This window comes from Primulina huaijiensis, chromosome 15, assembly GCF_012295235.1.
Source record: "Primulina huaijiensis isolate GDHJ02 chromosome 15, ASM1229523v2, whole genome shotgun sequence".
Classification (NCBI taxonomy): Eukaryota; Viridiplantae; Streptophyta; class Magnoliopsida; order Lamiales; family Gesneriaceae; genus Primulina; species Primulina huaijiensis.
The window spans coordinates 20,401,867-20,419,623 of record NC_133320.1 but is presented as its reverse complement, the minus strand read 5'-3'; the positions used below and the strand labels follow the sequence as shown (position 1 = coordinate 20,419,623).

Genomic DNA, 17,757 nt, shown 5'->3' with positions numbered 1-17,757 from the left:
ATGTAAATTGTTTTCAAATTATTTTTTAAAATTCAAATTTAAATTTGATGTTTTTTGAAATTATAAACTACATTTAAGTATCTAAATTGATTATATCATTCTATTTAATTTCGATTATGATTTTAAGTTGTGTGTTACTTTTATTGAATTTATGTTTACTACTCTGTATCATACTAAATAAAATATAAAAGTTTTTATATAATATTATGTTTTTCAATTTTTTTTAAAGAATGTCCATAAATTGTTGTTATTATTGTTATGTATCTTAATAGAACTTTAAAATATGTATTTTAATAGAAATTTAATATAAATATTTTTAACATGTCCAAAAAATAATTATTTTTTAAGTCAAAATTTATTCATATAATAAATGACAAAAAAAATTTAATTTTTAAAAAATGTTTATTTATTCTTTAAAATTTTGATAAACAAAATATTATAAATTTTTTTTAAATATTTTTCTATTTTTTTATTTATAAGAGTTCCACCTAACCAAAATAATAAATCAATTTAACAATAAAATATTGTTGTCATCATTTGAAAGTTATTTCAAATGAACTTTCCAAATGATAAAAATATTTTGATATAATATTTTTTGATAATAATATTTAAAATTTAAATATATTTATTATATTAAATTAATAATTTTAAATAATTATTCAAACACTAATACTTACTAATTTTAATCATTAATTATATATAATAACATTCCGGACATCGCACGGGTGAAATACTAGTCGATGACAAAAATACAATACAATTTAAGTACAAGTGCAAGAAATAAACAAACTTGTAAATCATGAAATCAACCTTAATCCATTCTGGAAGAGAGCAGCAAATGCCTCCATTCTTGGTTTGGGCAGAGACAAGCCGACCTCTAATCCCGTCTCAGAATCTCTCCACTTACACAAAGACATGGAATATTTTTCCCCATCAAGGGACACGACCTCCACCTTTCTTGCCTTCCCCAATCCATAATCCACCCTGTACAAGTCAAATTTTGGTGATCCAGACACCCCAAGAGTTCTCATCTTCCCAAGATTCTCAAAATCTGAAAGCCAATTCTCAGCACCTTTAAGTGCTTCTGCTTTATTGTTCACCTTGTTTCGTATCACTCCAGCCGTGGCTTCCGCAGCTGCCACCACCCCTTCATTTCCTACCAATTCACCGTGCGCAACCTTCACCATTCCGCCACATAAACAGTTGCCGAAGTAGTTGGCAGGCACCGGTGGATCTGTTCTTGCCCTTGCATCCGCGGGAAATATGAAGTATTCGTCCACGTTAGCATCCACTTCCTCACCAATCACATCCCCGGATTTCACTAAGTTAACCCAAACATAAGAAGACGCAACCACGAAAGATGACAAGTGAAAAACACTTGGTCTCTTGCTTAAAACTAGATCCTTGAGTTTCCTGATATCAGATTCGTCTAGGATGAATGTAGCGCGAACCCTTTCCGTGGGCAATGGGAAAGTAGAAGATTGGATTGGAATCTGTCTCATTTTGTTCCAGAAAATAGCGTCGATTCCAAGGGGATCCTTGATTAACTTCCTATCGAAACAGGGCATGTGTTTACGATAATCTTGAGACATCAACTCTTCGTCTGAACCATCAAATTTGCATATCGAAGCCCACGTCTCTATGAAGCTTACAATCGAACTCGCGTCTCCAATACTGTGATGATTGGTGAAACCAATGCATATCCCCCTGCCTGGAAAAAGCGTCACTTGCAGAGCCAGAATCGGGATTAGTTTGTGCTCGGGTTCATCTTTTAATGGCGGCATCTGAGGTACGTAATCGTAGAACTGATCGGCATCACGCGCTCCATAGCTAACTAGGCTATCGAAATCATTGCTCGACTCGGAAACTGTGAGAGACACGGAGTCCCCCTCAACGTAGCGAAATCTTGGCTTTTCAGTGGTGTTTAAAGGGTGTATTATATTGCCTGCAAGTGGGGTGAAGTGCTTGAGAGTTAGGGACAGTGATCGTTTCAGATTCGGGAGGTGGGTTTCAAAGAAACTGGATTTGGATTCTGTGTAATCGAAGAAAATAAGGCGTCGTATTGGGTGGTAAGCTATCCAGACGATATCAAAATATGTGGCCGGAAATGATATCTCCGGCGCAACCTCTCCTTGTGGAGGTGAAATTCGGCAGGTTTCGATGAGGCTCGTCATCTTCCTTTAGCGCTGTGTTGTTCCTTGTGTCGATTGGATATGTTACGGTCTGCTGCGGTAATCTGTAATCCTACCACTCGTCTTTTCAATATATTATTATGATTTAATGAAAAATGTTGAATGTAATAACATATCGTTTCAAATCTATTTTGTAACCTAATATATACTTTTCATAATACATTGTATCCGTAACATGATTCTAATTTTATATATCATATCATTATTAAATAATGAAAAAAAATATAATAAATAATTAAATGGGACATTGTGTGGTGTTTTCGTTTTGGATGAAAGTCCCAATCATGTTACGTTTTTTTTTTGTCCGACCCAATCATGTTTCTAGATGAGTTGAATTTTTTAGATAAGTGGTGATTTGTTCGGTTCTTTCACATCAGTGACGAGATAATAAGCCAAAATCGCTTTTCTTGAATTCCATAACATAAAGGGTTGAAACTATGAATTTCGACAATAATTCCTTTGATGAAAAGTTGCCATAATCTTTAAGACAAAACAAAATCACAAAATATATTATGAGAAAATATATTAGCGTATTTTGCTTTATTTCATCCTTCTCGTTCATGTTGGATGGATGGTTCTTATTCATCGTGGTTGATGGATGTAGCTATTGATGATTTAATTAATACATAATATCTGATTTTCAAAAAAAAAAAAAGTTAAATTCAATTATAGTGCAGTCCAACATGACTTGATATTTATTAGGTTTTGTCGCATCGTCATGGAGACGTGTCTTTGAATTTATTTTTTTAAATAATAAAGTTCGATTTTTCTTTTATAATTTTCTCTATAACGATGAATCTTGCATATGTTAGGTGTTAGATAAACTTTCGTGCTACAAATTAGATAAATCACATAAAACAAATTATGTACGAAAAATTCATCCGATGAAGTATTAACGAAAAGAATCAAACTCTTAATCAATTTTACCTAGTCCACCAACTTGGTTTCCTTTGAGCTTAAATGTTAGATTTTGGATGTTATGTTTTGTGGGTGTATTCCTTCGCAATGCAACACATTAATAGATGCATTCTAGAAATAATTTTTAAAACCAAAGTTAGATTAATTTGGATGGAAGCATGGAAGGGTCTGATTTAGAATAAGTGATTTGATTCCAAGTATAATCTTAAGTAAATATTTTAAATTATACCAATATGGATTATATTTGAAATCATTTATAACTATTACATTCAAAGGTGATAAATTTGCAATCCACATAATTGGATTTAACCAAACAATTATAATGTACTGAAATCGCCGAATTGAAATCCATGATTTGAAATGACTCAATCCAAGATCAATGTAAAAATAGTAATTCTGAGAAAAATGTAAATTTAAACTATATGCTAGTAAAATAGCACAAGTTATAAAGTGTTGTTAAAATAAAATATTAAATGAAATTAAAGGGCGCCTAATGAATTTCAAACTTTGAATCGTTTAGTTTGATTTTAAACTTCACATACTCACCCGTCCGTCCAGTCGAGTATTTTCAAAATTTTATTTTTTAAAATAATAAAGTTCGAATTTTCTTTTATAATTTTCTTATGACGATGAAGCTTACAACTCTTATCTTTCTATGCGTATAAAATAAACTTTCGTGCTAAGAGAAAAATCTAGAAATCACACAAATTAGATGAACTGCACGAGACAAACCATGTGCGACAAATCGAAAAAACCATACTCTTGATCAATCTCACCTAGTCCACCAACTTGGTTTCAGTATGATCTTAAATGTTAGATTTTCGATGTAATGTTTCGTCCAGTCGAGTATTTTCAAAATCAATTCCGAAACTCCGATAGCTTTGCTGTGGAATACCCATTTCATGGAAACACGACTCCATGTTGAGACTGTAATTTTGGATAGAAGTTGGCTAATAAAAACTCGACCTGAATGTCCATCAAAATCATAAGGGATCGTCTCAAGAGAGTGATTGTTAATGCTTGCCTCGTGAGATCATGAATGATGGATGTTACGAATTGCAGCACTAATGCTTTTACAATCAAGTTCAATCGTCTTCATCCAGTTCTCGAAATCTCCAATCTCCTGTGTGAGTAAAAGCCATCAAATATCATGGAGTATCCGATGTTTCATTAAACCACAAAAGCCCATAAATAAAAAATGCAAAGAAATCTCTAATCATGCGGTCTTAGCACTGTTCAGAGTCCAAAAAGAATCAAGAGGAAAATTCTCAAGCATTTCAAACTATTGAATTTAAGCACAGCACATCAGAGTAACCTGAGAGATCATTTCAGTCAAGCAATAGCCTGGAGGTAAACATGGGACCGTCGATGACATTTATTTCTGTTAAGACAACGAAATTTCAGAAACTATGTGGGATCCTTGGAGCTACAGATTTATACATAGCCTTGCAATCACAAACCAGAATGGGGTATGGAAACAATTTCCTTTCTAGGTTTTCGCAAATGAAAAGTCTTCTTTTGCATTCTAGTTCCCAAACACATCCACCAAGCTTAGGTTTTCACAAATGAAAGGTCTTCTTTTGCAATCTAGTTCCCAAACACATCCACCAAGCCCCTAGCCGTCTATTCCTGAGAGTGAGTGCCTATCATCAGACCTCGTGAAGAACTTGCCTTAGGATAACTTAAAGGCATGATGCACATGTTGAACTCACGTCAGAAAGAAGGATTGAGGATCCAAAATGAAATACATTCATTGTGCCTCTCTTTGTCTGTCAGGCCTAGGTTCCAAAAAACATGTGCACCTCCCAGCTCCTACCTTCAGTAACTTATGACCCAAATATCCAAAGATCGCAAAAAATTACCATACTCCGATATGGAAATCTCTTTGACCCGGTTCATTAGAGCCCCCAGTCGACCTTACAACCAAAATGGATCAAGTTTCTAAACAATTAGAGTGGCATGCAGTTTAATCTTCAGCAATATGTTAGATCTCGTGAAACGTCTGTTTCTTTGTCACAATTGGTTTCACAAAATAAGAATAAAATTTTCAATATAGATGGTGTGGACTATCTTGTTAAATGAGGCTCAATGACACTGGCCAGGCAGATCATAAAAAAATAATGCAAATATAATTCCAGGATATTCTATTAAATTCCAAAAGTTCAAGTTTATGGTATCATATAATTTGCATAACATGAGATTGGGTGACTTCGCTAATACACGAAAGTAGTAACATCACCATATGCTAAGGTTGAGAAGAAAGACTGCATCGAAAACATTCATTTTATTTTGAACCCAAAACATCAGAATCGACAAGATGCATAAGCAACGAATAATTTCACTAGCGTACAAAGATGAACATTCACCATATAAGAAAATCAGGAATTTTGAATATTGACCTTGACAGCAGTGTTGATGGTGTGAGAAGCTGCGAGCCACTGATCGGTCTGTTTCGAGAATCGCGCAACAGTTGCGGCTAATGCTCGAATTTCCATTTCAATTCGCTTCTCAATTATAAACACCTCTTGCACGCCCCCATTCACTGCATTCACCAATAGATCTGACACACGCGATGCAGTCCGAATGGCTTCTCTCTTTGATTTCTCTAATATTGTAAAGATCAAATAAAGCCAATTAATAAAAGCAGACAAAACAAATCAAGATTTCATCACAATTCACAAATACAGAACTCCGTCAATTTTACTCATAAATTTGTGGACGCAAGTAAGCAACTGACCAGTTTGTTCCCGCAACTTCAAGGAGGCAGAGTTATGATCATTAATCATTTGAAGCAGTGATGCTTCTAGGCCTCCTGGCTTCGGTGGATGCAATCGTTCCATCTGTAAAACCTTCACATGCCCGATGTAACAATATCTATGTCCACCAAAAACAAGCCAAATAGTCATTTTCTTTGCTAATCACACAACGATTTACAAAAGGAAGTATTACATATATTAACAGCAACAAATATAAAAATATCATTTACATGAGAATTGAAGTTCAATATTCGGACCTAGCACTTTGCAATTTTCAATTCCTTAACTCCATTGAAATTAGAAATTTGAAAAATTAGGCCCCAGATCGGCTCGGAACTATTGACCTAACTTTAAAATTAGTATATCAAGTTCCAACACCAAACGAAATGAGAAAAATAAGACCCAACAAAGGAAAGGGGATCAAAAGAAAACGTGGAGAAAAATATGGCATGCCAAATACGAGATAACAACAAAAAAAGTACATTTCAACGACAATCTGTACAGAGATCAACAATTAAATAAACCCAGTTAGCTATAACGTAAGAATGGCTGCTGACAAAACCTGTGAATGGGATCACGAAGAGTGTGAAAAACAGAAGAAGATAGTCGGTAGGTGGGGGAGATGGGTGGCGGTAGGACTACCGGCGGCGGTTGAAGACGTAAGCGGCGAAGGCGGGTCAGGTCTGGGTAATTTTTGAATGGGATGAAAGTATCGGTGGGCGAATTTTTTTTTTTACCAACTCCAACCGACAGAATATTTAGTTAAAATCGAGCAAATCCAAACAAAAAAATTAGATTTTTTTTAAAATAATAACTAAAAATGAATTTAATAAAATTTGAATTTTATATATTAAAAACAATGTCCTAAATATCATTTTAAAAAACAATGTCCTTAAATACGAAGCGATAATATATTAAGATATTTCTATGGTCCGACAATTTTTTATTTCAAAATTAAATTTATTTCAAAATCAAACCAAATAAATCGATTTAATCGAATTTTTAAAAACAAAACCAAATTTCCAAAGTAACTCGATTCAGTCGCGGTTATTTTTGTTTAGCTGAAATTTAGCTCCGTGTAGACTGCCGATTACATTATTGTGTGATAAATTTTGTGAAGTCGGTAAAACACACAAAAAAAAAAATTTTGAGACTCTCACATGTCAATTTTGTGAGACAGATCTTCAACTCAAACAAGTCCATGAAAATATATTATTTTTTTTGTAAATATGAACCGGATCAACCCGTACAAATATAGATCTGTTAGACCGTCTCACAAAATACTTATGTTAGAGATTTAATAAAAATAAATATATAAATAATTAAATTCATATATCACAACATGCCAAGAATTTATGTCAAATTATCATAAAATATAAATAATAGTAAATGCGTACCAGAATCCATTGGTTGATCTAGCATTGGAGTTATGGATCTTACAAAACAACAGAGTATCAACCACATTATTATTGTCTTAGATAGGAGAAGGAGATAAATTTATAATATGTTTAACGTATATATTTTGTGTTATATTCTTTGTTTCTTGGAGACCATAATCATATTTATAACATGAGCAGCTTTCGACTCATCATAGAAGACTTATTTGAGCTGTGTTTCTATACATAACGTGGATCATACAAATTTATTTAATACTTAAGAGACTCATAATTAATTAAATCATCTTATTGGGTCTTTTATTAGACAATTTGTCCATATACAGTTAATTAAATTATATGAGTCCATAAAATAGTTCTAACAATCTCTCACTTGGACCATATAAGTCATCTGGATATTGTACATGCAAAAACTGCATTGAGCTCTTGCTATCTAAACCAAAATATTCATTAACAATATGGTATATCAATTATACCAATATTGAATCAAATCGGTCATCCCTAAATTTAAAATCACTAGATCCATCAATGATCACAATATCAGCATAATCAATAACAGAGATCAGGTATGGATGTGTAGCATGAAAATACATAAATGTGATCTAAGAATAAAACATGCATTTCCAACTAGTCCTCCTAATGACTCAAAGAGTCCAATAATAAACTTTCAACCATATGTTAAACTGCAACGGAAGTTATCACTTTATTTTAGAGTAATTCAAATAAAATTTTGTTGTACAGAAACTTAAATAATGTTAAATGAGTCAATGCTCAAACAGAACACAAACTCCTACTGTACAGTAATATCATCTATATGAACAACATCAATGTGTGTCACATTTCAACAAAAATCTTGTGTGGCCAACCTATGACAAACGCATCAAGAATTATAGAAGAGTTTGTGATAACATGCTCAATTGACACACAAGCACTCTGAATTATTTCTTTCACAACTAGAAATTTTATGTCAATAAATTTGACTTTGACAAATTTCAGTTGTTCTTTAAAATATAACTTAGCAGCTTTATTATTACAATTGATATTCAATGGTTTCTCATAAAAATGATCATTCTCGGTGATAAAACTCCACAACTTTATTCGGAGTTCAAATATCCAACAATTTTCAAATGTCATATCTCTGATATGTGAGCATAAAACCCTCAAGTAAAGTTTACTTTATATATTGCATAACTCGAATAATAATCTAATATCCAATTTCTTACAAATATGTCCAACATTCCAATGATGCAATATCCAAACGTATAGAACTCATGCATGTATGACACTCCCACTGAATATAAAATATGTGCAATGATCAATGATGTTCTCTCTAAAGCCGAATAATATTACCACCTGATCGAATTTATATTACCACATATGTGAACACAAACATCAATATATTCTTCTCAATTTTGGCTTTCCAATTTACCCACTCTCACTAAAGTCAACATACTAAATTAATTTGTATTTGATTTCATAGGTACATGTATGCATACTTTTGATGTCATTTAAAATATCGATGTTCAGTTTATAAAGCTTATCAATCAAGGAAACCAATACGAATAACATTTGAATTTCGAAAAAAACTTAAAAGTTTCATTACCTTATGAATAAAGGAAAAACTTGATTTTTCAAACATGAAACTAAAATTCAGTTCCTTCTAAAAGACGATACAACAAAAGTATTTTCCAAATACACGTAAAAATAAAATTAAAAACAAAAACAGTTCCTAGAAAAAGTTTTTAAAACACCAACAAACTTATTGTCATTTCCACATAAATGTAAATTTCACCATCAGTTGGCAGTGGACTTCTTAGGCAACTCTTTCTTTATACATCAATTGACGTATTTGGGACAATCCTTCTTCACATGTCCATCAGTCTTATTGCAAAAGAAATAAGTGATTACTTTATCTTGTTTTTGTTACTCAATATGCTGTGAAGTCCAAAATTTCTTTCTTTATTGATCCATTTCTTTTTCTTATTGTTGCAATTATCTTAATAGTTAGATGTCAAGTGAGTGCTTTCAATGGCATCTTGTTTCAATCTCCCCTTGTCCTGAATGCACTGTATAATAAGCTCATTCAAACTTCATTTTTCTTTCTAGGTATTATAATTTATTTTGAATTGATTAAATTGTGCAGGCAGAGATATCAAAACTAAATGTATGAGTATGTCTTTTGACAATTTCAACTTTAATGCTTTTAGTCGAGTCACAAAATTTGACATTTCCGTTATATAATCTCTTATGTCCCATTTCTCTTTGTACCGCATTGAGAAAATTTTAGTTATGATATTGCTTATCTCCACCTTTTTGGTTGCCGCAAAACAATCTATTATTTGAGTAAGAAATTTTTTGACATATTTTTCTTCAGGAATTGCACCTCTTATAATATGTGAAATGGAGTGTTTAATAATAATTAAACTCATGTGATTTGATCGCTCCAACTTTTCCAAAGAACCATTTTGATCAGCAGTGCCTGTATTGGTCAAAGGTGCGAGGCGATCTTCTCTTAGCGCATAGTCTAAATCCATGCAGCCAAGTACTATCATGACATGCTCTTGCCATTTCTTGAAGTTTGAGTTATTAAGTATTTGAATGTTGTTCATATTGGGAAGACGCTAAAACAAAATAGGTCAAAAACTCACAATAAATTATAGCCAATGTATATATTTAAAATAAACAAATTCCAAAATATACGCATGCAAATGATGAGCTCATTAAAAAGTACCTAACACAACAATGATATTTAATATTTGAACAGAAATAACTATTTGTAAGTGGTATACTTAATATCATGGTTATTAAATACCGAGAATAAATCTGGTCAACAATATACCTTTCTTTGAACCAACAATTATATGCACAGATAAATCTAAAACTATCACATATTTAATACCATATATTATGTTAAAATTTGGTCAGAAAATGACCTTTCTTTAGGCCAACCATTTCCGCATTAATTTAACATAATTTAATATCATATAATGTATATGCAATCTCACAAAAAAATAATATTAATTTGGACCGACTGTTTTCCTCGTAGTTTTAACATCCTTCAAGTTCATATAATTATATGCTTATAATCTATCAAAAAATAACCCTTCTTTTTGTCGATTATTTTCTCATAGATATAACACATTTTAATATAATATATTGTACTTAAAATATCGCCAGAAAATAATATTCATTTGGACCTATTATTTTCCGCATATATCTAAATACACTTGAAATCATATATCATGTTTAAAATTTGGTCAAAAAATAATTTTCCTCACACGAATTGAAACACAAATTATTTTGAAATTTAACAAATATCCACATATATAAAAAATCACTTTAATAACATATAATTTAAATTTAACCAAACTTGAGATATAAGATATTTAATATAAATTAAAAAATTTCACAAGAAAATTTAATTTACTTTAATTGGGTCAAATAAAAGACGCCGAATATGCAAGAAACAAAATATTTGTATCTCATAATTATTCATTCATAAATATCTTATCAAAATAAACAAAGATGACAAAATAATGAATAATTTTATATTAATTTTATTTTATGTAATTAAATTTTGAAATAATTTGCAGAAGTCAAAATTAAAGAAATCAAAATTTAATAAAATATCAAAATTCTGAATTTCCAAAATCCGATTCATATTTGGACAAACAAGCCAAGGCACTTAAATCCAATCTAAAATCCCCAAATTGCATCAACTCTTAACCCTAGCCCATCAATCAAACCAGCCATCGACATCTCTCCCTTGGCCATAACAGACTCCGGCGACCTCTGCCCATTGGTCGCCTTGCCTCAGCTGACCACTACCCTACCATCTCCGACCACCAAAGCAGCCAGAATTCGACTGAAATCCTCACAAAATGGACGGAAATCACGCGAGAATAACCTCGATTTCCAAACATTCTGCGATGGTTTCCGGCGACTGGTGACTTCGTGATGCTCGTCTCCATGGGTGGTCTGGTGCGTACCTCCAATTGTTGGAGATGAAATCCATATCGACCATTTAATTTGTTAATTTGAAAAAATAGTGTTTCACCATTCAAAATTAATTTTCAATTTGGGGATTTCGAATTTTGATAATATTTTTCAGATTTTGCTTTCTACGCAAAAATAATTTGAATTATTCATGAAAATAATAAATTAATTTTTCATATATCAAATAATTCAAATTTACTAGATCAATCAACAAACAAAATTTCTCATAATTCAACAAGAATGCAGCTCTGATAATACTTGTTGGAGATTTAATAAAAATAAATTTATAAATCATGTGATTGAATTCATATATCAAAACATGCCAGGAATTCATGTCGAATTATCAGAAAACATAAATAACAGTAAACACATATCAGAATCAATTTGGTTGATCTAGCGTTGAAGTTATGAATCTTTCAAAACAATATAGAATCGACTACCTTGTTCTTGATGCACCGTATATATTACATGATATAATCTATGTGTCTTGGGATCATAACCGTATATATAACATAAGCAGTCTTCGACCCATCATAGAAGACTTAATTGGGCTGATGAATCATACCAATTTATTTAATACTTTGAAAATTCATAATTAATTATATCACTTTATTGGGTACTTTATTAGATAACTTGTTCATGTATAATTAATTAAATTATATGAGCTCACAAAATAACTCCAATAACTTAATCTTTGGTAAAAAAATTTAACTAAAAAATCGGATGATATAGATTCCGGTAGTTGGGTACCCAATATAATTTAGTTTCCTGATATAGGTACCAAAAAAATCCATCAAGTGTACTAAATTACTAATCACATCAATGATGAAAATAATGCAAAATTAATTTATCCAATGCAGAAAATTCAAAGACCGACTGAAACCATCTGGGAAAGTATTTCTCTTTAAAAAATCAATTTCCTCAAACTATACCAGTGATCACATTATCAATCACTCATATTTTACTCTTCCGATAGTCATATATACACAATTCCAGTTTGGTTTATCAAATTTTATTTCCGACCAAGTCGAGATATACCTAATGTTGCGCTTGAATTGGAATGATTTGATTTGAACGGAGAGATTTGATTTGAAAAGAGATTCGAAATGATACTCATATTAGATGGATTTCAAATTCATCGTAATACCAAAACAATTATTCTAATGACCTCAAGTGTAATAGAATAAAAAAAAATAGTAATAATAATGATGATGATGATGATGATGATAATATAGAGTATTTATGATGAAAAAGAATTCTACCAAGACCATTTTTGATTAAGGAACTCGATACGATAACTGTCCATTGATAAAATCTTAAAAATGGTATTTAAGATAAAAAACATCGAACAAATAAAAAAATTTATTCTAACGATTCGAAGAAATTACATGCAATAGTGTTCGAAATTTAAAATGATGATACCTTGCTCATTAACAAGTTTACAAATAGGAGTAAACCATTAATTTGAAACAAAATATTTGGCAAAATTTTAACCAAAACGAATATATAAAAATGAAAAATAAGTGTTGATTTTTTTTATTAAAAATAAAATTACTTAACAAATATAAAAATACCATAATTTTTTTACGTAATCCATTATTAATTCAAATTTCATTTTCATTATTTAATAAGACTACACTCTAATCTTTTAAGTATGCTAGGGTTGTTCATCCATCCGAGTTAATTTACTTCAGACTAAACTCAGCCAATCCTAACTCCTTTTGCCCTAGCTCCAGATACGGATGCATGTGAGGGCTATACTGGGTTGTAGTCCAGCTCACTTTTTTTTTTTTAACTTAAGTTAAAATTTTAGCCCACCCACCAATGTCTTAGTCCAGCTCAGCCCATTTTCATGGGTGACAGCAGATTGAGGGTTTTCCAGCACAACGTAAAGACAAGAAAACAGATAGCCCGACCACAATAGCTTCTCCTAATTTTCTTCAAGCCCCCAACTCATATTCCTGGATCCGTCCCTGCCTAGCTCATTCTGATAAGGGTCACATAGTCCATACTTGGCTAAAAAAATTTCGATCTTCTGATTGAGTTCAAGCAGCTCAAAGAACAAATATATCTATTGTGATTCGTACATGAAATCGGAATTCAGGTATATGAAATTATAAATTCACGATCACATAAATTATATTTTCTTCTCTGATTACATCGCAGCATTGGCAACATCCTAAAGTTCACAATAATATATAAAACGTGTATGTGTATGTATACTGTCAATGCATGGATTTAACATGAAAAACTCTCTTCTACATCAATGGTTCTGCGTAATTTTATGAACTGCATGGTAGCTAAGAGCCTATGACAAGCCGATGCCATGATCACAACATTGAAAGTAGTGATCATAAATCTCTTCTGCAGCCCCCACTTCTGATGGAAAATAAGGGAGTTCACTTTGAGATGTATCCAACACATCATCGGCCTGATTCCAGTCAAACGAGTTCGAAATAGAATTACCGAAGGTCGATAAATATTCCCTATAATAATGTTCTTGAATTAACCCTGAATTGAAAACCTCTTCCTCTTGCAGTGGTGGGAAGTTATTAAAATCATTTTGGTTGTAAGATGTGTCATCACGAAATATTTCGGCCCACAAATTATCTGAGGATTGTGCAACATAAGCTGGAGAATTTGAATCAGCCCACAACTTGTCTGAGGATTGTGCCACAGAACCCGGAGAAATTGAATCAGCCCACAAATTGTCTGAGGATTTTGCCACAGAACCCGTGTAATTTGAATCAGCCCACAAATTGTCTGAGGATTGTGCGACAGAACCAGGAGAATTTGAATCTGCCCATAAATTGTCTAAGGATATTTGTGCCACAGAACCCGGAGAAATTGAATCACATGGTAGGAGCACATTACCATTAGAAAAATCGAGGTAATTTAATTCATCAAGTAATTGCTCTTCCTCATCAAACACTTGTACTTGATCAGTCTTGTCATTGATCTGCTCTTCGATCATGCTTTCTTGTTGTATCGCATCGAAGTTACGTTTGCCACGTTTCTTTATGCATGTGTGCCAAAAATTCTTGATTTCGTTGTCCGTTCTTCCTGGCAATTCTGCTGCGATGGATGACCATCTGGATATCAAGAATATTATAGCAACAACCACTAAGTTAGGGCAATGCATCATATTGATTAGCAGCATCTCGCTAGCTAGTATTCAGCCATACAATCATCTTGGATTCATAAAATTTCTATAAGCTGTCCAATTGCTGTCATTTTATGTTGAGACTTTTTCGAAAAATACGGTACTAATTCATGCGAGTAGATCAAGACTTGAGAACGTCCATACCTATTCCCGAGTCGATTGTGTAGTTGGATGATAAGATCCTCCTCATATTTGCTGAAGTTACCATGTTTAGTACCTGGCTTCAAATAATTCACCCATCGAAGTCTACAGCTCTTCCCACATCTTGCAAGACCTGAATCCATCAAAATATATAATGCATCATTGTTTGTATATATTTTCAAATCCACATATGTTCAATCTGTTTAGTATGAATCAATATTCAAGAGACAAGTTAACCCTCCATCTTCAGCCACCATTTCTACTAAAAAAATTCCCAATCTCCTCAACTTCGAACATACATAATTTTATTAGATTGGATTTTCTATCTTAAAACCATTGCACCTAATTAAGTGTTACATGATTTTCCCCCCAAAACTCGAAGTTCAGATCTAGCTATAGTAAAAAAACAAACAAGAAAAATAGGTTCTTTTTCAGGACCTAGCTAGGGTTTCGATCTTGATAGAACCCGACAAAAACAAAAACCCCATAATCTCTTTCTGTTAGAACTTATCTTACCAGCAAATTTAGGCAACAAGCGCCAATTCCAGTGGCCATATCTCTGAATATAATCCCGCAATTTTTTATCTTCTTCCTCACTCCATGCACCCTTCTTCATTCCATTACTGTCAACGTAAGTTGGCCTCACCATTTTAGTTTTTTAAGTTCCAATTTTTGAACCCTTGAAAAAATATACACCTCACTCCAAATTGCTGGTTTTCTTTTTTCTTGTTCTTTTTTTTTTTGTGCACGAAGAGTGATCAAGAATTCAAGACTTCTCCGTGAAAAGGGATACAATTAAGCTCACTCCTTTTATACACACCAAATCAAAGCTGACAAAAATCAAAGATGTTTTCGTCGAACCTACCCTTCTACTATAGGTGATCGAGTTGCGAAACATCATCGGAAAGGGATATTTTTGGTATTCCGTGTTTTAAACACATGCCACAAAAAAGTATGTTCAATTATTTATTGATATTTAAATATTAAAAATTGTTGGNTTATATGTGTCTTCACACGGAGAACCGAAAATGTAATTCATATGTTATACATACATAGGAAAAAATTGTTTAATTCGATTGGGTGTGTATGGAGATTGATGTACATTTATTATATTATAGACACATAAAAAAAATGTATTTTTGGTTCTGTAATTTTGTCATTTTAAGATTTTAACGAAATTTTTTTTATTTTTGATAATTTAATATTTTTCATTGAGAGTGCTTATCTGACTGTATGCACGCAGTGTTACATCAACATTGTATGGTGACACGCCACCGAAAATTTGGAAAAAAATGCTGAATTGGCAAAAAAAAAAATAATTTTCTCTATCTTATTGCTTATTTTTTTTTAAAAAAAAAATCTTCTTACGTGTTGCTATGTTTGTTGACTTCATGCATGTATCAATTTTAATAAGTTCATTGAGGTGTATGAATTGGAGTAGGTATGTTGTCAGACAGTCTCACGGATCTTTTTTCGCAAGACGTGTTCATAGTTCAGTTTGAAATGTTGAATCCAATTTTAAAAAACTAAAGTAATGAAATTTATTTTTGAACAAATGAAGTCAATTATCAAATTTTCTAAATATATTTAAACTAAGTCAAAAAAAGTTCAAAGTAAATTTTTTTTAAAAAAAATTAAAATAAAAATAAATTATTTTTTGACAATGTCAAGTGATTAATGTTTTAAAACAGATCAAAAAAAGAATCAATTTGACTGACGTGTACAGCGACTCTGTCGTCAGAGGTTGCCAATGAAGGAAAAAAAATTAGGTTTCAGACGGGGAACTCTCTTTTCTCCTTTTGTTCGTTTAATTTAATTTAATTTACTTTTGTGTTTGTCGTGTTGGTCCAGCATGGTTTAGTGGTGAATGGCTTTATTACAATATTTATTCCACAGTTCATGGATTTTTTTAATAATTTCAAGTTCGTGCTTAATTATATTGATGAATTTAATTTGGAGAATAAGAAATTATTTGGAGAAAGAATTTTAGATAACATATATCTTTTGTATATTTGAAATTCATCGTAGTTATTACAAAAATTACTTAGTCGATATAGATTAGAATCAGAATTTGCTTGGAATTTTATTTATCATAACAAATTGAGGAATTTGAAATTCATCATTTCAAATCCAATATTCCAGTATATCAAGATTAGAACTTGGACCTAACTCAACCCCAAAAGCTAGCTCAAGGGCGAGGATTGTCCAAGCTCATATATACAACTTCCAGGTATTTTATCCATCCGATGTAGGACAACTAACACAGCACAACCTAATTTTATTGCAAATGATATAATATAATTAAATTCGTTTAACTTTCACCGGTGTAGAATTTTTAAATCTAATTCATTGTTCTTTATAATATTTATTATTGTTTGATAATAAAGTTAAATACAATTTTGTCTTAATTTTATTAATTCAAATTTGCATATATTAAAGGATAGAGAAATATTTGGAAACTTTTGAAAACCTAAAGTACGGAAAGAATATGGAAGCTGTAGGTACAGTCGTACAGAGTTATAAATCGATTAATATATTGAAGAAAGTAATATTTCTGCTATTTGAATCAAAATGAGTAAAAGAAATCTAGGGTTTCATAATTAATAGTATAGTACAGTAAATTTGAAATTGAATTCAATGTGATATAAATTTTTTTTTTGTTAATTCATTTTAACGAGCAGTAAATGATCCTCAAATGAAATCAATTAATTATGTATTTAAATGCCAGGTGAGTTTCATTTGAAATCTATCACAATTGTTATCGAAATTATTAAACTTGGAATCAATATGAAATTGACTTGAATTTAACACCTAAATGAATTTAAAATTCATCCAAATATAAATTTAGACAAGAGATGACAAATGAGAGGATGGTCATGTTGATACGCCCCATCATATAAAATAAGTAGCTTAAGCTGACAGTTTTTCAACTTGACAAAATGTGGAGCAGACTCGTCCCTACCCCCATCTAATGGTGGTTTTGGGTCTGCCTGTCCCAACTCGTCAAATTACACATAATATTGTTTAGGTTCATTCGATCTATCCTCTCGATCTGCCACCAATATTAGGTAAATCGTGTTGATAATTTCTTAATCCGCAACAAAAAAACAGACATAATAGAGGTTCATTGTAAATTTTTATAACATACTATAATAATTAATAAATATCTATATAAAAGTGACGAAACAAATAGGATA

At 31.7% G+C, this 17,757-nt stretch overlaps 3 protein-coding genes and 1 long non-coding RNA gene across 4 annotated transcripts; 1 reads left to right on the top strand and 3 right to left on the bottom strand.

The window, feature by feature from the left end:
* Positions 1 to 716: 716 nt before the first annotated feature.
* LOC140960411 (malonyl-coenzyme:anthocyanin 5-O-glucoside-6'''-O-malonyltransferase-like) lies at positions 717 to 2,264 on the bottom strand. Its single transcript, XM_073418662.1, has one exon. The coding sequence runs from the start codon at positions 2,172 to 2,174 to the stop codon at positions 798 to 800; it is 1,377 nt and encodes a 458-aa protein (XP_073274763.1). The 5' UTR covers positions 2,175 to 2,264; the 3' UTR covers positions 717 to 797.
* A 1,411-nt stretch (positions 2,265 to 3,675) lies between these two features.
* Positions 3,676 to 6,585, bottom strand: LOC140958504 (biogenesis of lysosome-related organelles complex 1 subunit 1). Its single transcript, XM_073415963.1, has 4 exons — positions 6,509 to 6,585; positions 5,848 to 5,984; positions 5,510 to 5,715; positions 3,676 to 4,233 (listed from the first exon to the last, which is right to left on the bottom strand). The coding sequence occupies exons 2-4, from the start codon at positions 5,948 to 5,950 to the stop codon at positions 4,144 to 4,146; spliced, it is 399 nt and encodes a 132-aa protein (XP_073272064.1). The 5' UTR covers positions 5,951 to 5,984; positions 6,509 to 6,585; the 3' UTR covers positions 3,676 to 4,143.
* Positions 4,419 to 5,337, top strand: LOC140958505 (uncharacterized). Its single transcript, XR_012171792.1, has 2 exons — positions 4,419 to 4,620; positions 4,683 to 5,337. It is a non-coding gene; the product is annotated as an uncharacterized lncRNA (long non-coding RNA).
* Positions 6,586 to 13,370: 6,785 nt separating the features above from the next.
* On the bottom strand, positions 13,371 to 15,325 carry LOC140959964 (transcription factor MYB14-like). Its single transcript, XM_073418042.1, has 3 exons — positions 15,077 to 15,325; positions 14,564 to 14,693; positions 13,371 to 14,348 (listed from the first exon to the last, which is right to left on the bottom strand). The coding sequence occupies exons 1-3, from the start codon at positions 15,207 to 15,209 to the stop codon at positions 13,565 to 13,567; spliced, it is 1,047 nt and encodes a 348-aa protein (XP_073274143.1). The 5' UTR covers positions 15,210 to 15,325; the 3' UTR covers positions 13,371 to 13,564.
* Positions 15,326 to 17,757: the final 2,432 nt, after the last annotated feature.